General features: G+C 45.8%; 1 protein-coding gene across 5 annotated transcripts in view; it reads right to left on the bottom strand.

The window, feature by feature from the left end:
• The window catches only part of LOC129813934 (receptor-type tyrosine-protein phosphatase S-like), a 120,600-nt gene that overhangs the window by 19,455 nt on the left and 77,437 nt on the right, over positions 1-23,708 (bottom strand). For 2 of the 5 annotated variants that reach the window (XM_055866579.1, XM_055866582.1), the window contains 12 exons: positions 23,193-23,462; positions 22,616-22,995; positions 21,277-21,478; positions 20,868-21,004; positions 20,570-20,714; positions 10,456-10,550; positions 7,871-8,124; positions 6,267-6,354; positions 5,468-5,686; positions 4,918-5,075; positions 4,325-4,339; positions 3,974-4,086 (listed from right to left, as the gene is read on the bottom strand). In XM_055866579.1, the coding sequence (XP_055722554.1) occupies positions 3,974-4,086; positions 4,325-4,339; positions 4,918-5,075; positions 5,468-5,686; positions 6,267-6,354; positions 7,871-8,124; positions 10,456-10,550; positions 20,570-20,714; positions 20,868-21,004; positions 21,277-21,478; positions 22,616-22,995; positions 23,193-23,462 (2,076 nt within the window). Of the gene's footprint in view, positions 1-3,973; positions 4,100-4,324; positions 4,340-4,917; positions 5,076-5,467; positions 5,687-6,266; positions 6,355-7,870; positions 8,125-10,455; positions 10,551-11,784; positions 12,427-12,567; positions 12,686-12,976; positions 13,004-14,262; positions 14,457-14,609; positions 14,928-20,569; positions 20,715-20,867; positions 21,005-21,276; positions 21,479-22,615; positions 22,996-23,192; positions 23,463-23,708 lie in introns of all 5 variants that reach the window. The other 3 variants (XM_055866578.1, XM_055866580.1, XM_055866581.1) reach the window with 2 other exon arrangements.

Genomic DNA, 23,708 nt, shown 5'->3' with positions numbered 1-23,708 from the left:
GACGTTTGGCATTTGCCAGAGAACACCAAGATTGGCAAATTTGCCACTGGCGCCCTGTGCTCTTCACAGATGAAAGCAGGTTCACACTGAGCACATGTGACAGACGTGACAGAGTCTGGAGACGCCGTGGAGAACGTTCTGCTGCCTGCAACATCCTCCAGCATGACCGGTTTGGCGGTGGGTCAGTCATGGTGTGGGGTGGCATTTCTTTGGGGGGCCGCCTTGCCCTCCATGTGCTCGCCAGAGGTAGCCTGACTGCCATTAGGTAGCGAGATGAGATCCTCAAGCCCCTTGTGAGAAAATATGCTGGTGCGGTTGGCCCTGGGTTCCTCCTAATGCAAGACAATGCTATTGTGGCTGGAGTGTGTCAGCAGTTCCTGCAAGAGGAAGGCATTGCTGCTATGGACTGGCCCGCCCGTTCCCCAGACCGGAATCCAATTGAGCACATCTGGGACATCATGTCTCGCTCCATCCACCAACGCCACGTTGCACCACAGACTGTCCAGGAGTTGGCGGATGCTTTAGGCCAGGTCTGGGAGGAGATCCCTCAGGAGACCTCCCGCCACCTCATCAGGAGCATGCCCAGGCGTTGTAGGGAGGTCATACAGGCACGTGGAGGCCACACACACTACTGAGCCTCATTTTGACTTGTTTTAAAGGACATTACATCAAAGTTAGATCAGCCTGTAGTGTGGTTTTCCACTTTAATTTTGAGTGTGACTCCAAATCCAGACCTCCATGGGTTGATAAATTTGATTTCCATTGATAATTATTGTGTGATTTGTTGTCAGCACATTCAACTATGTAAAGAAAAAAGTATTTAATAAGAATGTTTCATTCATTCAGATCTAGGATGTGTTATTTTAGTGTTCCCTTTATTTTTTTGAGCAGTGTATATTGAAGCAACATCTCAAGTCATCAGTCAGGAAGTTAAAGCTTGGTCGCAAATGAGTCTTCCAAACGGGCAATGACCCCAAGCATACTTCCAAAGTTGTGGAAAAATGGCTTAAGGACAACAAAGTCAAGGTATTGGAGTGGCCATCACATAGCCCTGACCTCAATCCTGTGGAAAATTTGTGGGCAGAACTGAAAAAGTGTGTGCGAGCAAGGAGGCCTACAAACCTGACTCAGCTACACCAGCTCTGTCAGGTGGAATGGGCCAAAATTCACCCAACTTATTGTGGGAAGCTTGTGGAAGGCTTTCCCGAAACATTTGACCCAAGTTAAACAATTCAAAGGCAATGCTACCAAACACTAATTGGGTTTATGTAAACTTCTGACCCATTGGGAATGTGATGAAAGAAATAAAAGCTGACATAAATAATTCTCTCTACTATAGTTCTGACATTTCACATTCTTAAAATAAAGTGGTGATCCTAACTGACCTAAAACAGGGATTTTTTACGAGGATTAAATGTCAGGAATTGTGAAAAGCTGAGTTTAAATGTATTTTGCTAAGGTGTATGTAAACGTTCTACTTCAACTGTATATTACCTCTTGGTGATGTCATTCGGAAACGTTCACTGCTGTGCAGACGACACACAGCTGTATATTTCAATGAAACATGGTGAAGCCGCAAAATTGCTTACCACGGAAGCCTGTGTTTCAGACATAAGGACGTGGATTGCAGATTTGTTTTTACCTTTAAACTCAGTCTAAACAGAGATGCTTGTTCTAGGTCCCAAGAAACAAAGAGACAAACTGAACACCTCCAGACAAACTAAACACAGTGCCACCGTCACGGCCCGCTAAAAAGGACTGTGCCCCTCTCCTTCTCCGTGGCTGACATGAGTAAAACATTTAAACGTGTCAACCCTCGCAAGGCTGCTGGCCCAGACGGCATCCCTAGCCGTGTCCTCAAAGCATGCGCATACCGGCCACTCTAGACCCACTTCAGTTTACATACCGCCCCAACAGGTCCACAGACGACGCAATCGCCATCACACTGCACACTGCCCTATCCCATCTGGACAAAAGTGTAAGAATGCTGTTCATTGACTACAGCTCAGCATTCAACACCATAGTACCCTCCAAGCTCATCATCAAGCTGGATGCCCTGGGTCTCAACCCCGCCCTGTACAATTGGGTCCTGGACTGTCTGACGGGCCGCCCCTAGGTGGTGAATGTAGGAAACAACATCTCCACTTCGCTGACCCTCAACACTGGGGACCCACAAGGGTGTGTTCTCAGCCCTCTCCTGTACTCCCTGTTCATCCACGACTGCGTGGCCATGCACGCCTCCAACTCAATCATCAAGTTTACAGACGACACAACAGTAGTGGACTTGATCACCAACAATGGCGAGACAGCCTACAGGGAGGAGGTGAGGACACAGAGTTTGGTGTAAGGAAAACAACGTCTCACTCAACATCAACAAAACAAAGGAGATGATCATGGACTTCAGGAAACAGAAGAGGGAGCACCCCCCTATCCACATCGAAGGGACAGCAGTGGATAAGGTGGAATGTTTTACGTTCCTGGGCGTACACATCACAGACAAACTGAAATGGTCCACCCACACAGACATTGTGGTGAAAAAGGCGCAACAGCACCTCTTCAACATCAGGAGGCTGAAGAAATTTGGCTTGTCACATAAACCCTGACAAACTTTTACAGATGCACAATCGATAGCATCTTGTTGGCCTTTATCATAGCCTGGTACGGCAACTGCACCGACCTCAACGGCAAGGTTCTCCATAGGGTGGTCTGCACAACGCATCACCGGGGGCAAACTACCTGCCCTTCATGACACCTATAGCACCGGATGTCACGAAGGCCAAAAAGATCATCAAGGACATCAACCACCTGAGCCACGGCCTGTTCACCCCGCTGTCACCCAGAAGGCAAGGTCAGTACATGTGCATCAAAGCTGGAACTGAGAGACTGAAAAATTGCTTCTATCTCAAGGCCATCAGACTGTTAAATAACCAACACCAACCGGCTTCCACCCGGTTACGCAACCCTGCACCTTAAGAGGCTGCTGCCCTATATACATAGACATGGAACACTAGTCACTTTAATAATGTTTACTTACTGTTTTACGCATTTCATATGTATATACTGTATTCTATTCTACTGTATTTTAGTCAATGTCAATGTCAATGCCAATATTAGGACATTGCTTGTCCTAATATTTATATATTTCTTAATTTCATTATTTTACTTTTAGGTTTGTGTGTATTGCTGTGAAGTGTTAGATACTACTGCACTGCTGTAGCTAGGAACACAAGCATTTCACTACACCTGCAATAATATGTGCTAAATATGTGTATGTGACCAATAACATTTGATTTGATGTCTTCAGTAGGTCCTATGATTGAATGTAGTCTGTCCCAGGGGTGTGAAGGTGAACGGCAAGGCACTGGAGTGACGAACCACCCTTGCTGTCTCTACCTGGCCTGCTCCTCTCTCTACTGGGATTCTCTGCCTCTGACCCTATTACAGAGGCTGAGTCACTGGGTTGCTCACGCTCTCACATTACCTTCCTAAGAGGGGTGCCTCACGTAATGCCAGGATTTTTTAACTGATGTGATCTTCTTTTTCGGTTTTGCACCCCCCCTCAGGCTCGTGTGGTTGGGGAGATCTTTGTGGGCTATTCTCTCTCTCTCTCTCGTACATTTTGTCTCAACCTCTGAATTCTGTGATTATTATTTGACCCTGCTGGTTTTAAAGGCCAAATACCCTTATAATCTCCACCCGGCACAGCCAGAACAGGACTGGCCACCCCTCAAAACCTGGTTCCTTTCTAGGTTTCTTCCTAGGTTCCTAGGGACTTTTTCGGGGCCACTGTTCTTCTGCATTGCTTGGTCTTTGGGGTCTTTGTGGTTTTAGGAGGGGTTTCTGTATAAGCACTGTGACAACTGCTGATGTAAAAAAAAAAAAAATCCCACCATATAAATTCTGAAACTTTTCCGTCTTTTTTCAAGAAAGAATGTGTTATCGAAGAATGTGTATGTGTGTGCACAATAGATACCAGGGGTCTGGAAGTTGATGCGTCTCATCTCAACAGGGTCTGTGGGGTGGTGGGCCATCATCTCAGCATTACACAGAAGGCTCTTGGTGCCTGGCTCGGAGTCCTTCCTCTTACTGCTCAGGGACCAGGGAGACGGAAACAACGGGGGACACACCAGACAAGCAACACACCAGAGAGAGTAGAGAGGTTAGAGTTCATGACTGTCTAACAGTATCTATTTTCTCAATGAACACAAGTTAAACATATATTATACTGCTATACATTGCTGCACTGCAATTGAAGCATTAGATTTTGCCCTGTATCATCTGTCCTTTGAGATCAAAACAACTATTTAGTATGGCCGACACTCACCTGTCTGGCTTGTTACTTCCGAAACAGGAGCGAGCGAGGGAATGAATAATGAAAGGAGGAGAGGAACAGAGGGAGAGACAGAGAGAAAAATCTATATGATACATTTATATTCAAAATGGCTGGCTTTCTGTGGATGACACGTCTTTTCAGCTGGGTCAGGCTAGCAGTCATTCCTTACAATGCTGGTTAATGTATCTTTGCCTGTTATGCCAGTATACTGTGTAAGCTGAGGTAGCACCATTTCAATGGTTATAGTGGGCTAGCACCGTATGTGCTTATCATGTTAGTTAGTTATAGCATATTAGTATGTTAGCTAGTTATAACATTAGCATGGAGGTGGTTATAGAGTGTTAGCATGTTAGCTACTTATAGCATGTTAGTTATTTATAACATTATAATGTTATTAGCATGTAAGCTGGTTATAGAGTGTTAGCATGTTAGCTACTTATAGCATGTTAGCTATTTATATAGTTAACATGAAAGCTGGTTATAGCATGTTAGCTAGTTAGCTAGTTATGGATAGATACTGTAGTTATACATGTTAGCTATAAAATCGCTGTAAATTCAGTGCTCCCTCTGCGGGTCTCACTCACTTCTTGTAGAGCAAGATGGCAATGACGATGCAGATGATGAAGACCACGGCCAGGACGGGTCCCACCACCCAGATCAGACCATCCCCCGCATCCAGGGGCTGGGGGTCTGAGTCCGGAGCGATCACGGGCTCTGTGTACGGACTGTCCGCGTACATCTTCTACAATACACAAACAAAGAGCACAGTGAGTGAGGAATACATATCACAGTAAGGGCTAGAAAGGGGAAATTAACCTAATTTTCATGAATTTAATTGTCTTAAAAGTATTGCAACGTCTCTTGAGAATGACAGAGAAGACTACGTGAGAGGGATGCACACCGTCCTACAATGCATACACTCTTAGAAAAAATGGTTCCAAAAGGGTTCTTCGGCTGTCCCCAAGGGTTCTACATGGAACCAAATAGGGTTCTACCTGGTACCAAAAAGGGTTCTTTAAAGGGTTCTCTTGCGGGGACAGCCGAAGAACCCTTTTAGGTTCTAGATAGCACCTTTTTTTTCTAAAAGTGTATGCACAACCACACAAAAACAAACATAATTGAATTGGCCCGTACCACTGTGGTGCCATTGAGTTCAGCCAGGATGAAGAACACATACTCCTGTCCCGGTTCTAGAGCGCGGTTCTCAAAGCCTCCGTAGTCCAGCTGGTCACCCAGAGTGAAGAAGGCTGGCAGAGTAGCAGGGGTGAAGAGGGCTGAGATGTAGGCTCTGCGCAGGTCTACCTGTTTCTGCTGTCTAGATTCCCTCTGTCTCTGACTGCTGTCCTTCAACAACTGGGAGACAGAGAGGTGGAGAGAGGGAGACAGAGAGAGAGAGAGAGGGAGAGACAGAGACGGAGAGAGAGGGAGACAGAAAGGTGGAGAGAGAGGGAGATGGAGAGGGAGACAGAGAGATGGAGAAAGTGGGATAGAGAGAGATAGAAAGAGAGATGGAGAGAGGGAGGGGTAGATAGAGAGTGTGAGAGATATGGGGAGAGAGAGAAAGCAAGAGAGGAGAGGGAGGAGAGGGAAGGAGTCAGATGGAGGGAGACAGAGAGAGACAGAGAGATGGAGAGAGAGGGAAGGGGAGATAGAGAGAGGGAATGAGAGAGATAGAGGGTGAGGGAGAGAGATGGAGAGAGAGAGGGAGAGAGATGGAGAGAGAGAAAGAGGGAGGGAGAGAGAGGGAGGGAGAGAGGGGGAGGGAGAGAGGGGGAGGGAGAGAGGGGGAGGGAGAGAGATAGAGGTGATGTTACTGATGGATTTTGTTATGTAAACATTAAGAAACCACATGATAAAATCTAATAGAGCAAACGTTCTCAGAGAGAGGACGAGCCAGTTCATGTGTTCCCAGATAGGTTGCTATAGCTCTCACCTCCTCCAAGTCCATCTCGTCTGGGCTCTTGAGATGTCTAATGACCCCCCTCGTCCTCCTCAGAGGAACTACCACCACATACAGGTTCCTACAGGACAGAGGAACAACCAGATTGTCAGGGATTTCATTACAACTTTTCTGTGGCAGTTTACTAGCAGAGTTGAAGTCGGAAGTTTACATACACCTTAACCAAATACATTGAAACTCAGTTTTCACAATTCCTGACATTTAATCCAAACAAAAATTCCCTGTCTTAGGTCAGTTAGGATCACCACTTTATTTTAAGAATGTAAAATGTCAGAATAATAGTAGAGAGAATGATTTATTTCAGCTTTTATTTCTTTCATCACATTCCCAATGGGTCAGAAGTTTACATACACTACATACACTCAATTAGTATTTGGTAGCATTGCCTTTAAATTGTTTAACTTGGGTCATACGTTTCAGGTAGCCTTCCACAAGCTTCCCACAATAAGTTGGGTGAATTTTGGCCCATTCCACCTGACAGAGCTGGTGTAGCTGAATCAGGTTTGTAGGCCTCCTTGCACGCACACACTTTTTCAGTTCTGCCCCCAAATTTTCTATGGGATTGAGGTCATGCCTTTGTGATGGCCACTCCAATACCTTGACTTTGTTGTCCTTAAGCCATTTTGCCACACCTTTGTAAGTATGCTTGGGGTCATTGTCCATTTTGAAGACCCATTTGCGACCAAGCTTTAACTTCCTGACTGATGGCTTGAGATGTTGCTTCAATATATCCACATAATTTTCATTCCTCATGAAGCCATCTATTTTGTGTAGTGCATCAGTCCCTCCTGCAGCAAAGCACCCCCACAACATGATGCTGCCACCACCGTGCTTCACGGTTGGGATGGTGTTCTTCGGCTTGCAAGCCACCCCCTTTTTCTCTAAACATAACGATAGTCATTATGGACAAACAGTTCTATTTGTGTTTCATCAGACCAGAGGACATTTCTCCAAAAAGGTATGATCTTTGTCCCCATGTCCCCATGTGCAGTTGCAAACCATTGTCTGGCTTTTTTATGGCGGGTTTGGAGCAGTGGCTTCTTCCTTGCTGAGCGGCCTTTCAGGTTATGTTGATATAGGACCTGTTTTACTGTGGATATAGATAGTTTTGTACCTGTTTCCTCCAGCATCTTCACAAGGTCCTTTGCTGTTGTTCTGGGATTGATTTTCACTTTTCGTACCAAAGTACGTTAATCTCTAGGAGACAGAACACGTCTCTTTCCTGAGCGGTATGACAGCTGTATTGTCCCATGGTGTTTATATATTTGCGTACTATTGTTTGTACAGATAAACATGGTACCTTCAGGCATTTACTAATTGCTCCCAAGGATGAACCAAACTTTTGAAGGTCTACAATTTTTGGCTGATTTCTTTTGATTTTCCCATGATGTCAAGCAAAGAGGCACTGAGTTTGAAGGTAAGCCTTGAATTACATCCACAGGTAAACCTCCAATTGACTGAAATGATGTCAATTCGCCTATCAGAAGCCATGGAATTGTCCAAACAATTTATATTGTTGGAAGGCAACCGTGTGCCCATCAAAATCACCAGAAAGCAACCCTGTGCCTAGCCCTTACTTGACAGGGATGCGGTTCTCCAGCGAGGGCAGGATTATGGTGACGGTGGTCTCCGTGTCACGGGTGTGGTCAATCTCCGGACGGCGGATGGCAATTGGTGGAGAGGTCTTGGCGTGGATGCGGTGCCTCAGCCCGCCCATGTTGCCCTCAGAGGAGGTGATCTTGAAGTCATAGTCAGTATCTGGCTGCAAGTTGGGGATCACTGCTTTCCTCAGCTTGGCATCCACCTCCATCTTCTGGCGGTTATACTCCACCTGGGAGGAATAGGATAGGGGAGGGTACTTCTGACGGCTAACATCACACATATACACACACATAATAAGATAGCGCCATCCTTAATGGTCGCCATTTTGCGAGCTCCAACCCAACTTTGCTATTTTGTGATTCTTTAGCCGTTTATTTTGACTTATTTTCACAAAATGTATTCGCTATTATTTCTTACAACTGACAAGAACTCTTGAACATTAGATCGGTAGTTACTTACCCCAATTCCAGCTTCTACTTCAACTTGACTCATCTGCCCTGGGCTCTTTCTGTAATTCTGACCCAATTTTCGGGGTATGCAAGAGGAAAATCCGGCGTTACAGAGGCAAGAGAGGGGAGGCCTGGCGACATTAAGGCGAAGCGAAAACCGACCACCTCTTCCCTCCATTCTACTAGCTAATGTACAGTCACTTGATAATAAGATGGATGACCTCCGGAATAAGAGGGATGACCAAATTTGCTACCTCTTAACTGGAATATTCTCTGCTTTCCCGAAACATGGCTTTCGGACAAGATACACCCAATGGCTATCCAACGAACTAACCACCTCCGTCAAAAGCCCTGGATTAACACTGAGGTTGGCGCTAAAATAAAGGACAGGGCTACTGGACACAGGGCTTTCACAGACAACCCTGAGGCTACGGCTGAGCACAGGAACAAGTACAAGAGGTCCCGTCTTGACCTTCGCAGAGTCATCAAACATGCTAAAGGACAATATAGGAATAAGGTAGACTCATATTACACAGGCTCCGATGCCCACCAAGTGGCAGGGGCTACAGTCCATTTCGGATTACAAAGGAAGACCCAGACGCTTCGACAATAACAACACCGTGCCGTGCATGAGTGCCTCCACCGACCCAGAGGACTGGGTGATGTCGCTGATCTCGCAGCAGGTTGAGAGCTTCCAGTTCCTCGGTATCCACACCACTAAGGTCTTACAATCCACACACACAGTCGTGAAGAAGACACGACAGCGCCTATTCCCCCTAAGGAGGTTGAAAAGGTTTGGCATGGGCCCCCAGATCCTCAAAGTTCTACAGCTGCACCATTGAAAGCATCATGACTGGCTGCATCACTGCTTGGTATGGCAACAGGGCGGTGTGAAAGGAAGGCCCGGAAAATCATTAAAGACGCTAGCCCTTCAAGCCATAGACTGTTGTCACTGTTTCCGCACAGCAAACCGTACCGGTGCATCAAGTCTGACAGCAGCAGGCTCCTGAACAGCACTGATGCCATAAGACTGCTAAATAGCAAACAAAATGGCTACACAGACTGTCTGAGTTGACCCTTGTATTTTATTTGTATTTTTGTCTCTATGCACGCTCACAGGACTCTACACACTCACACACACTGGCACTCCAACACACTCACTTAATTTGCACATACATTTATACTGACTCTATACACACACACACACACACACACACACACACACACACACACACACACACACACACACACACACACACACACACACACACACACACACACACACACACACACACACACACACACACACTGCTGCTACTCTGTTTATCATATATCCTGATGGCTAGTCACCTTACCCCTATACATATCAACAACCATCACTCCAGTATCCCTGTCACCTTACCCCTATACATATCTACCTCTATCACTCCAGTATCCCTGCCACCTTACCCCTATACATATCTACCTCTATCACTCCAGTATCCCTGTCACCTTACCCTATACATATCTACCTCCATTACTGTAGTATCCCTGTCACCTTACCCCTATACATATCTACCACCATCACTCCAGTATCCCTGTCACCTTACCCCTATACATATCTACCTCCATTACTCCAGTATCCCTGTCACCTTACCCCTATACATATCTACCTCTATCACTCCAGTATCCCTGTCACCTTACCCCTATACATATCTACCACCATCACTCCAGTATCCCTGTCACCTTACCCCTATACATATCTACCTCCATTACTCCAGTATCCCTGCCACCTTACCCCTATACATACCTACCACCATCACTCCAGTATCCCTGTCACCTTAACCCTATACATATCTACCGCCATCACTCCAGTATCCTTGCACATTGTATATATGATATTGAAACTTAACCAGTATATAAATTACATACTTCTCATGTTCTTATATATTTTTATTTCTTGTATGTTTTTTTTTATTTCTCATGATATTTTTAATACTACATTGATTACTGCATTGTTGGGTTTAGAGCTTGCAAGAAAGGCATTTCACTTTACTTGTGCACTTGACATTAAAACTTGAAACGTATGCATATGTACACACACAGTTGTTTCCAGAAGCACACACACTCACAGTGAAGTGGTAGGGGTAGGGGCTCTCAGGGAATTCCCAGGTCAGGAGAACACTCGTCTTGGTCGCCAGGTTCACTGAGAAATTCCTCGGGACATCTGATTGGAAGACGGGAAAACAGACACATGGTCAGTGGCAGAATAGACCAAACCATTCACATGTCTCGTCTGTCCTTAACCCTTTGTGGAGTTCTAGTGGGTTCTATACCAAAGGATCCTAATTCCTAAAATAAGATTAAGAAGAATTAAACAGTGATGTCATACATCTCAAGATTCTTCAGGAAGTAAGTATATGGGCACTGAGTAGCAAATAAGAGTGAATAGCATTGAAGAGATAGGAACAGTTGGCTCCGTTGCCCTGTTCATCCTCCTCTTTATGATGACATAATCTGTGTAATCCCACTTTATCTCGTTCTAGCCTAATTCGCTCCAGTTTATTTCCAGAACAGAACACACAGAATATTTAACTGCCAAACAACTCTCTTCTCAAGGAGCTATCAGGTCGCTGTGAAGTGGATGAGGGGATGTTAGACAGTCAAAGCAAGGTCATCTTTAGACTGCAGTGTGCCATTCAACCTCTCCACTCCTCTGCTTCCACCCTGTAGATATGTTAGTGTGTGATGGAGGGTAGGTGCGGGTCTTTGGACATGGTGGTAGTGGGAACGGCAGATGAAGGTTTGAAGGAAGAGTAGGAGGAGGTGAAGAGGGTGGATTGATTGATCAGAGTGAAGAGTGGAGGGAGAGCAACAGAACTGAAGAATGTGTTTGGTTAGTGGTGAAGTGCCTACTGGGGAGTGTGAGGGCTACAAAACATGTTAACAGCATGTCAACAAAGGTTGGAACAGGTTAGGTCAATCCAAAAGGAGGTAAAAGCTTACCTTTAGAAACAAACCATGTGCATTAAATGAAAGCCTCGTTCAGTCAACCAAGGAGCCCAGACTCAACACTTACCTCACAGTTCACAACCAGTCCGGCTTTTCTACTGACTTTTACCTGTGGGTGTGAGAGCGTGTTCTCCATACATTCATTCATGTGGCATTCAGTCACTTTTCCTTGGAGGTGTGGAGTAGGTGTGGAGTAGGTGTGGGAGGAGGTGGTGGGTATGTGGAAGAGACTAGGATTTGCAGTTTTTTTCAGTGGACTCGTTTTCAACCACTCTGTGGGTGAAAGTTGACCCTTGTACCTGGCCCAGAGTCAGCGTTGCATTTTGGACTATGATATTCAAGGTTCAGATTAAAATTTAAAAAATCTGACTCTAGACCAGTATTTAGAGTGAATAGGGGGGGTTTCTCTGGAGCCCTGTGCCAGGCCCCAGGCCCCAGGCCAGCCCTACCTGTCTCAAAGGCCAGTGTGCGATACAGCAGCGGGGGACTGAACGGGCCGGGACCTACGCTGGTGTGGGCACACATCTGCACCTCGTACCCTGTGTTGTGGTTCAGGCCCAGAATGGTGTAGCTGGACTCAATAGCCGGGAGCGTGATCTGGCGAGGGGGTCCCAGAGGGTCAATGCCCAGAGGGTTAAGACCCCCTGCTTCCCGATAAGCTATTGTGTATTCGGTGATCACACCGTTTCGCTCGCTTGGCACAGGGGGAAGCCAGGAGAACTGGAGCGAACAACAGGTGACGTTAATGTTTTCTGAGATTTGAGGGTAGCCCCTGGGTGGGTACTCAGGCATCTCGAGTTCCTCCCGTGCCTCGTCTCCGTATCCTGACCGGCTTTTGGCGGAAAGGGTAACGACATAGGTCAACCCTGGAATTACGTCTATGAGTGTGTACGTTCGCTCCCTGGCCGAAAACTCCACCGTAGTGTCCAGGGTTGCATTCTTCAGCCCAAATTGTAGCCGGAAACCCTGGATCTGAACTTCAGACACTTTGGCCCCTGGACCTGAGTCTGAACCCCCAGTAGGGGGCCCCCATCTCACCACCATGGAGGGTTCAGACCCTGGGCGCACCGACAGTGAGGGGGCACCAGGCACTGCAGACAAGAGGAGGGAGAGGCACAGACATGTCAAGTCTGCACTGTGCCTTTGAAACATTCATATACTGTATGTCTAATATGCTATCGTGTGTGTATTGTGTGTGTATTTGTTAGTGATCTTATGTGTGTAATGCTTACCAATCCCCGGTGTCTGCACCACCCTGGCTTTACTGTGTGTTCCATCCCCTTTAGTGGTGTAAGCCGCCACAGACACAGAGTACCACATCTCAGGCTTCAGACCCCCCACCATCATCTCCTACAGGGTCAGACACACAAGATACTTTTCCAGCTACGCCTTATAAACCTCTCTCTCCTCTTCCCTCTCGCTTCCTCCCTAGCCCTCCATTTCTCCCCCTATCTCTACTAACACATCACATAGTATTAACTCACTCTGTCCTATTACTTTACATAGAGACGTTACAAACTGACTGTCTCTCAGATAGAAGGCATCTCCTAATGAGGAGTTCATAGCTTACTTATGCAATGTACAGCATAACCACTACCACTGTAGGTTCAGTTTAACATTGACAGAATGATCCATACTCACATATTCAGTAGAGTCATCCTCCACAAACTGATCCCACGGTTGGACCCGGAGGGGAGAGAGAGAGGGAGGAGAGTGAATGAGTCCAGAGAAGAGATTAGATAAAGGAGGAGGAAATAGGAGCGTAGTGGGAGGCAATGCTCCCTCAATTTTTTTTGCCACCGAGGCAAATTTCAGGTCTGCTGAGCGCAAATGTTGTGAAGATTCTGTGCAACTTCCATAGGAGCGTTTATTGTGAACACTGATGCTGTACCTGCTATTATTGACTGTTTTAACAGTGGCCAAGAAACAACTTTACAAAACAAAATGTATTATTATTCCCCATACCATTATTACAGAGAATCTATGAAATGGTGCTACCCTCTGCCTACAGTATTGGCTTCTTAGCTTATTCAAGCCTGTCTCAAAATACAATACTGCCCCTTTAAGACAGGAAAAAAGGTTTTTACCTGACTCGCTTTTCAAAGATGTCTAGAAATGTTCACGTTTTGTGCTCTTGTAGGAAGCAATCCCTTCCACATTTCTGACTATGAATTGGCTTTAACTGGGCTAATAACTCGCTAACTAGTAAATAATATGAACAAATGTGGGCAAATGGCTACATGTAGCTCTCACTTTGATCTCAAAACAAGCGCATAATAATCACGACCCCTCATGCTGTAAAACAGTCCAGTTCAAATGTAATGGTTCAATTCAATATATGGCAATGGTCTATTTGCATATTGGCCTACTGCAGCTCTGATTGGTTATGGTGCACCGGCCTGAGTCGTGCCTGTCAATGCAATAGAATCCTACTCCGATGCGCTCTGCCTACAATAAAATCTCTTGCATAGTTAATTTTGCATACTAAATCTTGCATAGTTTGTTTTGTTTTGGTATGTTCCATTGAAAGTGGCAAATATTGCATTGATCACAATTCCCACAGTAAAGGGAAACGTTGATAGTGTTAACTAAAGGGGAAAACTCTAGAAAGTTGAGTGAAGTTCAATCTCGTGCTTCTCTGTACGTGCTGGTATTTCTTCTGCTCCAGCAGTCCCGGGGCGCTGCGTGCTGCACATGCGCGCAGCTTAGAGGGAACATTGGTGGGAGGTGATGTGTACTGCAAAGACTCAGTGAGATAAATTATTTGCTTCACTTTAACTGAACAACGACCTGCAGAGGTGTGATAACTGGCAAATATATATGTCATCTTTGAAAGTACATATGTACGTGACTGTTGAGAAGATATTCAAATGAAATAATTTTTACGGAAAATGTAAATAAGAAAAATAAGAAGGTGATGACCTCACCTGGCTGTCATCCAATAGCAGGTCTTTGATTCGGGGAAGGCTGCGTGATGAGCCACTCTCCACACGAGCATAGTGCACCTGGTAACCACGGATCTGACCTTGGCGTTGCCTTGGCAACACAGATCGCCAGGTGACCCTAAGGGCAGTGGAGTTGAAGGGCCGGACCTCCACCTGCCGAGGGGCCGCACCCGGGACTAAGGAACACACACACACACACACACGTCTAATTTCTCAATCAAAGCATCGATCAGCTAATCTAGAACTTCAGCCATCCATCTACCCTGCTTCAAACATTTTCGTCTCAAGCTTGTTTGATATCTCTCTGACACAAACACACACCCACTCACCGTCGTGGTCTGTGCGGCAGAGCAGCGCTGGACTCTCTGGTCCGGACCCCTCGGTAGTGAAGGCTGCCAGGCTAACGCGGTACCAGGTCCACTTTTCCAGCCCCTCCACCACCGCCTGCCCCTGCTCTGGGGGGATGGGAGGCCCCTTCACCTCTGGACCCTGACCTTTGACCTCGGCCCCAGACACTTGCTGGTAGCGCAGCACATAAGCAGTCAGTGTGCCATTTTGGGTCTCAGTGGGCGGCGGTGTCCAACTTACCCTCAGGGAGGTGGAGCTGGAGCTGTCACAGGACACGCCCAGGGGAGCAGCCAAGGGCTCTGATTGGATGAGGGTCAGGATAAGGAAGTGGGGAAGGCCAGGGGCGTATGGAACGCAGGAAGAAATAGAAAGGGAGAGCAAAGAGACAGTGGCGGAAAGAGGGTGAAAAACCAAAGCCAAAACAAAAGGATAGAAAAAAGGAAAACTAAATTAAAAGAGAAGGCCTCTAAATACAAACAAACATGACTCAGCTGAACAAAGAAGACAAGGGCTTCGACACAGAAGACAAGGGCTTCGACACAGAAGACAAGGGCTTCGACACAGAAGACAAGGGCTTCGACACAGAAGACAAGGGCTTCGACACACAAGGGCTTCGACACAGAAGGGCTTCGACCCAGAAGACAAGGGCTTCGACCCAGAAGACAAGGGCTTCGACCCAGAAGACAAGGGCTTCGACCCAGAAGACAAGGGCTTCGACCCAGAAGACAAGGGCTTCGACCCAGAAGACAAGGGCTTCGACCCAGAAGACAAGGGCTTCGACACAGAAGACAACGGCTTCGACACAGAAGACAACGGCTTCGACACAGAAGACAAGGGCTTCGACACAGAAGACAAGGGCTTCGACACAGAAGACAAGGGCTTCGACACAGAAGACAAGGGCTTCGACACAGAAGACAAGGGCTTCGACACAGAAGACAAGGGCTTCGACACAGAAGACAAGGGCTTCGACACAGAAGACAAGGGCTTCGACACAGAAGACAAGGGCTTCGACACAGAAGACAAGGGCTTCGACACAGAAGACAAGGGCTTCGACACAGAAGACAAGGGCTTCGACACAGAAGACAAGGGCTTCGACACAGAAGACAAGGGCTTCGACACAGAAGACAAGGGCTTCGACACAGAAGACAAGGGCTTCGACACAGAAGACAAAGGCTTCGACACAGAAGACAAGGGCTTCGACACAGAAGACAAGGGCTTCGACACAGAAGACAAAGGCTTCGACACAGAAGACAAGGGCTTCGACACAGAAGACAAGGGCTTCGACACAGAAGACAAGGGCTTCGACACAGAAGACAAGGGCTTCGACACAGAAGACAAGGGCTTCGACACAGAAGACAAGGGCTTCGACACAGAAGACAAGGGCTTCGACACAGAAGACAAGGGCTTCAACACAGAAGACAAAGCTTAATGGAGGAAGAAAGGAATTAATCATGTTAGCTAGGTAATGAGATAAAGGACAACTTAATTACTGCCCTGGAGGATGTGTAACTGATACCAGATAATTGGCTTTCACCTTTCTGCTCTGACCAATGGCAGCACAGTGATTTACAACTGAGAAAAGGGCCTTTAAGATGTTGTCTAGAGACACAGCTCTGCTTAGTTTTGCTTGGCTGGATAAGAACAGAGCTATACTGTAGATCAGGGATGGTCAACTGCCACTATATTGTAGATCAGGGATGGGCAACTGTCACTATATTGTAGATCAGGGATGGGTAACTGCCACTATATTGTAGATCAGGGATGGGTAACTGCCACTATATTGTAGATCAGGGATGGGTAACTGACACTATATTGTAGATCAGGGATGGGTAACTGCCACTATACTGTAGATCAGGGATGGGTAACTGCCACTATACTGTAGATCAGGGATGGGTAACTGACACTATATTGTAGATCAGGGATGGGTAACTGCCACTATATTGTAGATCAGGGATGGGTAACTGCCACTATATTGTAGATCAGGGATGGGTAACTGCCACTATACTGTAGATCAGGGATGGGTAACTGACACTATATTGTAGATCAGGGATGGGTAACTGCCACTATACTGTAGATCAGGGATGGGTAACTGCCACTATACTGTAGATCAGGGATGGGTAACTGCCACTATACTGTAGATCAGGGATGGGTAACTGCCACTATACTGTAGATCAGGGATGGGTAACTGACACTATATTGTAGATCAGGGATGGGTAACTGACACTATACTGTAGATCAGGGATGGGTAACTGACACTATACTGTAGATCAGGGATGGGTAACTGCCACTATATTGTAGATCAGGGATGGGTAACTGCCACTATACTGTAGATCAGGGATGGGTAACTGACACTATATTGTAGATCAGGGATGGGTAACTGACACTATATTGTAGATCAGGGATGGGTAACTGCCACTATACTGTAGATCAGGGATGGGTAACTGACACTATATTGTAGATCAGGGATGGGTAACTGACACTATATTGTAGATCAGGGATGGGTAACTGACACTATATTGTAGATCAGGGATGGGTAACTGACACTATATTGTAGATCAGGGATGGGTAACTGCCACTATATTGTAGATCAGGGATGGGTAACTGCCACTATACTGTAGATCAGGGATGGGTAACTGCCACTATATTGTAGATCAGGGATGGGTAACTGCCACTATACTGTAGATCAGGGATGGGTAACTGCCACTATACTGTAGATCAGGGATGGGTAACTGACACTATATTGTAGATCAGGGATGGGTAACTGCCACTATACTGTAGATCAGGGATGGGTAACTGCCACTATACTGTAGATCAGGGATGGGTAACTGACACTATATTGTAGATCAGGGATGGGTAACTGCCACTATACTGTAGATCAGGGATGGGTAACTGCCACTATACTGTAGATCAGGGATGGGTAACTGCCACTATACTGTAGATCAGGGATGGGTAACTGACACTATACTGTAGATCAGGGATGGGTAACTGACACTATATTGTAGATCAGGGATGGGTAACTGCCACTATACTGTAGATCAGGGATGGGTAACTGCCACTATACTGTAGATCAGGGATGGGTAACTGCCACTATACTGTAGATCAGGGATGGGCAACTGCCCGCGGATACATTTCCAAAGACATAAAAAACGTTAGAAACATTGGGGGGGCGACGACACGGTCTCAACTTGCTGTTGAGAGTTAGAATAGTAGAATACACCAGGTGAAATGTGGTCGTGCATCAGCAGTTTTCTTCTTGTTATGTCAGTCACTGACAGTCACTCAATTGGCCCATGTCAGAAAACATTTTTTAGACGAGTAAGTTAGTCTAACAGCCAGTAAACTTGTAGTATTCATGGTGAATTACCGACCAGGGGGCCCCCATTGATTTTGTTAGTCACTCTCACTCAGATATCATATTGAAAACTGCAAACTTTCCTCTCTACCCTATTGCAGGAAATGTACTCTAAAAAATAACATTTCTCTCTCCACTGTCAAGAGGGGGGCCGCTAAAACAATATTTTGCTAAGGGCCCCCAAAAGGGAAGGGCCAGCTCTGACAACATGTGTGTGGGTATGGAAGTGCGTATGCAGACCCGCAAACTACTGCAGCCCTCTATGATGAGTTGAGATTTTCTGTGGCCCTCACCCCCATCAAAGTTGCCCATCCCTGCTGTAGATACTATGTAGAGTTTTGCAGTCTATACTCTATCTTGCTACCAAGGTTTCCTTCCTTGACATTCTCAGTGGAATGTAATAATTGTGTTGGAACTTTGCCAAACTCTTTATATATTTTAGTAATGCTTCGTAGCCCTTTCCTGCAGTCAATGACCAAAAGCGAATGTTATTCATGTTTTCATAATTTCATAATTAATAAAGATAATTTGTTTTAAATATGAACATCCGGTGTTACTATGTCAAACAGTTTAGTTATATTTCAGTCTTCTGTGATGTATATAAAGTGTAATATTGGGACGCAAACTCAAAATATAATACATTACAACTCTATATCTGACATGGTACAGGTGTCTTTTGTTTAAACCCATAACCATGTGTGTGAGGTGTATACTTTTGTTTCAATTTAGATTTGTTTAAGACTACCAAGAATCACTCTGTGTGACCCTGATTTAGCCCGCTGCAGTAAAAGTTTAAACTGCCCAATCGAATTTCTTAAAATTGGGTTTGTGGATTGGATATTTCAAAAGTCATATAAAAAGGTGGAGAGCAGGATTTGAGGAAGCTGAAACTAAAACCAAAACCAAATACTTTCATTAACGTTGATCTCATGCAATTTCAGAGAGGAACTATGAGATAGGATGAGAGACAAGGCACTGGACGGAGGGACAGAAGAACAGCAAGGATAAGAGACACAACCAGGCACTGTCTGAGATGCGTACCTGTCCTTCCCACCCGTAGCCATCACGTAAGACCTTCTTACCATGCAACAACCACCATTCAAACAAAATGTCAACCAAACAAAGGTTCAGAGGAAAAGATATGTGCATGAATATGTTCATCATTCATGGATTTGTGAATCTGACAGTCTGACACTTCAACTGCACAGTCCCAGTACCAGTGGCCTGGGGGAACAATCACGATGTGCACCCAAGCCTAGTGATAGCACGCAAACCGTGCTAAGCTAACTGTGAAATGCATTCTGCTCCATGAAATGAAATTCTTATCTGCCACATTCAGTCCCTCCCTAGCCTGCCACCCAGGTGTCTAACCTCCATGTGTAGGTCAAGCATAACACGGGGCATCCAGCTAGCCAAATAACATGTTAAAAGTTGCAGAAAGTTTCTGTTGGTGAATATACAGGTAACTGCCAAAATAAAGGAAACACCAGCCTAAAGCATCTCAAAGGGGCGTTGGGCCACCACGATCCAGAACAGCTTCACTGCACCATGGCATAGATTATACAAGTGTCTGGAACTCTATTGGAGGGATGTGACGCCATTATTCCACGAGAAATTCTATAATTTTGTGTTTTGTTGATGGTGGTGGAAAATGCTGTCTCAAGCGCCGTTCCAGAGTCTCCCATAAGTGTTCAGTTGGGTTGATATCTGGTGACTAAGACGGCCATGACATATGGTTTACATTGTTTTCATGCTCATCAAACTATTCAGTGACCACTTGTGCCCTGTGGATGGGGGCGTTGCCAGCCTATGGGGGCATAGCTATGGTAGCCAAAATAATGTCCATAATAATGGCTTACCCAGCATTTATACATGAGCCTAAGCATGATGGGATGTTAATTGCTTAATTAACTCAGGAACCACACCTGTGTGGAAGCACCTGCTTTCAATATACTTTGTATCCCTCATTTACTCAAGTGTTTCCTTTATTTTGGCAGTCAGCTGTACGTCCTATGTACATTATATGGTGTTCATTTTTTCCAGGTAACAAATATTAAAAAGTAATACTGTACCTTTACACCAGTCCCCGCTGGATACAGGCCTATTAGTTTGATTTGGTCTTAGACTCCGACTGACCAGCACATACCTCCAATAAAGCCTCGAAAATAATTTAATCCTGATGACCGTTGACATTTGACCTGCGACAGTGAGCTTCTTGAACTGGAGAAAAAGGGCACTTTGACCCACCTTGAAGTAAAGGAAACTGTGAAGGACTGAAGAAAATGAAACAAGATGGAAAAACTGAAAACATCGGCCTTATCCGATTTGTATATCCGGGACTTTTCACTGTGTGAGAAAATTGTGAAAGTTAAAATAAACTGTTGGTGTGCTAAACATCAGGTACACGCTAAATACATAGAAGATGAATGCAGGGATGGATGGATGAGCGAACAAGATAAATGAATAGAGGAGTGGACAAGATGGATGAGTGTGTAGACGACTCCCGGGGATCAGTGAGCTGTGAGGGAAGTACATCACACTGTAACGTTACACAGTGTGTGTTTGCAGGTGTGACAGAGAGAAACATACTGGCTTGTGCTGTCCTCTGGACCAGCTCGTTGGTAAAGGCTCCAATGCCTTTGTTAGAAATGGCAGCCAGGGAGAAGGAGTACTCCGTGTTAGCCCTCAGACCCTCCACTGTGTACGACGCCCTGGGCCCAAACGTCAACTTCTCCTGTTAGAGACGGAGAAGGGGGGAGAGAGAACATGAAGAAAAGAAAGAGACGCAGTAGAGACAAAGAGAAAGAAAGAAAGAGAACTGGATCATCTGATAAATGGACTTTATCGTCTTAATGAAATCTACTTAGTATGGAAGAAAAAGTCTGACCAGGCTGCCGAACTTGACAGGTTTGTAGAGCAGTTCGTAGTTGACGATGCCCTCCTTGATGTAGGACGGTTCCCAGGTCAGCTCTATACTGGTCTCCGTCACCTTTCCCACTTTGAACTTTCCTGGCTGCCCTGGAACTACAGGGGATAGAAGAGGAGACAGGATAAGAGTTAGAACTCACCTCTCCAGCATCCAGTCAGTTAGTAGCTTCTAGACTGTTCTATTCATCCTTTATTTAAACAGACAAATCCCATCCCAGCCCTGTAGTTCTACAAAAGATGTGTGTTACTGACCTTAAACAGTACTTAAGCACTTTGACATGAACTGGGTCAGAAAAGGGAACAAACCCTCAGACACACACACACAAACTCACAGACACAAACAGACGCAGACACAGACACACACTGACCTCCGGGCAGCACTTTGACATGGACAGGGTCAGAGAAGGGTCCGTCTCCCACAGAGGTGAAGGCCAGGACTCTGACAGTGTATGTTTCAGAGGGTACCAGGCTCTGGATGGAGGTGATGGTGCTGTCCTGAACATTATGGATCTGCCACAGACTCATGGGCTGAGATGGGTCCATGGTGTAGTACACCCGGTAACCTTTCACCTGGAGGGACGGAGGAACAGAGGCAGGGGGGAGCCACAGAGAGAGAGAGAGACAGTTAGACGATGGAGAGAAACTTCTTTCTGCTTTTTTCTATAATTAGCCTTTCATTGTCTGGTCCCATAGACTTGTTTGAGCTTGGAAGCTATTATACATTGTGACGTCAATGCCCAGAACAAATTATACTGGACCGGACCTATATGTCATTGAGCTAGATAAAAATTGCATTCGCTTCGAGGTTGAAATATCATTACCGTTATCATTAAATAACTGAATTACCTTTATAATGACCCTTTCTTTACCTAAAGCCTAATCACTATAGTCTATGATTAAAAGTGTTTTTATGATGCACTGCCCCACCTCCACGCCTTGTTGTGATTACTGTTGTTTATGATGACTCCATTATGACTGCCTGGCTACCCATCCACATTGCTCCGGCCAAACTGACGTTTCTTCTCTACGATGATCCATAGAGCAGCGGATTTACATTGGGTGAGTCGCCAGGCAACCATTATGCAGCTTATTATGTTTAGACTGCCCAGGGACAACAGAGGAACATTCTATGTTTATCTAGCTAACTCAGTTACTATTGCGCCTCAGTGTTTTCTCTGTCAGAGATGTTGATCACTGTTTATTATCCCTGTCTTAGCCATTTATTCTCTTCTGATAACATTCTAATTAATACATTCATACATTTACAGATTAATAACATAATACATTATGAATAAATAAAGTAGTACATTAGTAAATTATTAAAGAACCAGTGCAGTCAAAAAACGTACTTTCCTGTATTTTATATATATTTCCACACTATGAGGTTGGAATAATATTGTGATGTGTTGGCCTGCCTGGTGAAATAACCAGGCATTAAATTAGTTTATAGACCAATAAGAAAGAGGGTTCCAAACCTTTCTGCCAATAACAGCTAGTTTTAAGTTTTATCCTCCCCACAACTAGACAGACAAAAATCTTGCTTGAAAAATTGCTTTGTTAAGAAGCTATTTTTGTTTCTTTTTGACCATTTTAATTGAAAACAATCACAGTAAGGTACTTACTTGTTACCCAGAAATGATTTAATATTGAGATAAAAAGATCATTGTACCTTTAACAAAACAACTGACAAAAAAAATCAACACTGACCTGTCCGTTGGGCTCCTCTGGTTCCTCCCAGCGGACCATGACAGTGTTCTTGGAGATGATCCTGGCCTGGACGTTCCTGGGTGGGCTAGCCGGGGCCTGCTCCCCTGTCCTGGCCTCCACCCGGGTGGACGAGGGTCCCTGGCCGATGCTGTTGAAGGCTGACACCCTGATCTCATACTCTGTGTTGGGGTAGAGCCCTCCAATGCTGTACCTAGTGGTGGTGATACTGTCCACCGTCTCGTACTTGCTGTCTGGTGCCTTGGCCCGGTACTGGATGATGTAATAGGACACCGGGTCGGGATTACCGGAGTCCCAGGTGATGGTGATGCTGGTGGCAGTCGTCTCCGTGACGATGGGGGTACCGGGAGGCTTGGGAAGAGCTATGAAGGGAGAAGGAGATATTGGTTTAACTGTCCTTAATGTCTTTAGGCAGACAGGGGGAGAAAAGTGGCCCTTACTCTTGACGGACACCTGCGAGATCATAGATGGCCCTTACTCTCTAATACGGTGGTATTCAAAGTCAGGGAGAGGGAGAGACATAGAGAGCACAATTAGAAAGAGAAAGGTTGTCCCTTACTCTTAACTGACACCTGTGCAGTGGCCTCTATAATCCCCAGACTGCTCATGGCCACACAGGTGTAATTGGCCGACTCCCTGATTCCGTTGAGCTCCAGAACGTTCCGCCCCACTGGCATCTCGTCCTCAGGTGTCAGGTCCTCACTACCCAGCATCCATTTGACGTAGGGCATGGGTGAACCCACCGCCACACAGGTGATGTTGATGCTGCCGCCGGGCATGATCTCATGGTTGGAGGGCAGGATGGAGAAACGAGGGGGCACACGACGCACTGGGAGAGGAGGAGATGGGGAAGACGGAGGGAGGATTGTGGAGAGAGGGATGAGGAGGGGGAGTCGGAGCGGGAGGGACAGAAAAGGGGGTGACAGAGGGGGGGAAAGAAAGATACAGAAAGAGAGAACGAGAGAGAGCGAAAGAGAGAGATAGAGAGAAAGTGGGGTAACAGAAAGGGTAGAATGAACTTCACTGCTTTTACAGAGGTTTTACAAAGGGATATTTCACGTTTAGTCGAAACTAC

Source organism: Salvelinus fontinalis, chromosome 17 (assembly GCF_029448725.1).
Source record: "Salvelinus fontinalis isolate EN_2023a chromosome 17, ASM2944872v1, whole genome shotgun sequence".
Taxonomy (NCBI): domain Eukaryota; kingdom Metazoa; phylum Chordata; class Actinopteri; order Salmoniformes; family Salmonidae; genus Salvelinus; species Salvelinus fontinalis.
The sequence above is the reverse complement of the archived record's forward strand: the minus strand, read 5'-3'. Positions and strand labels throughout refer to the sequence as shown.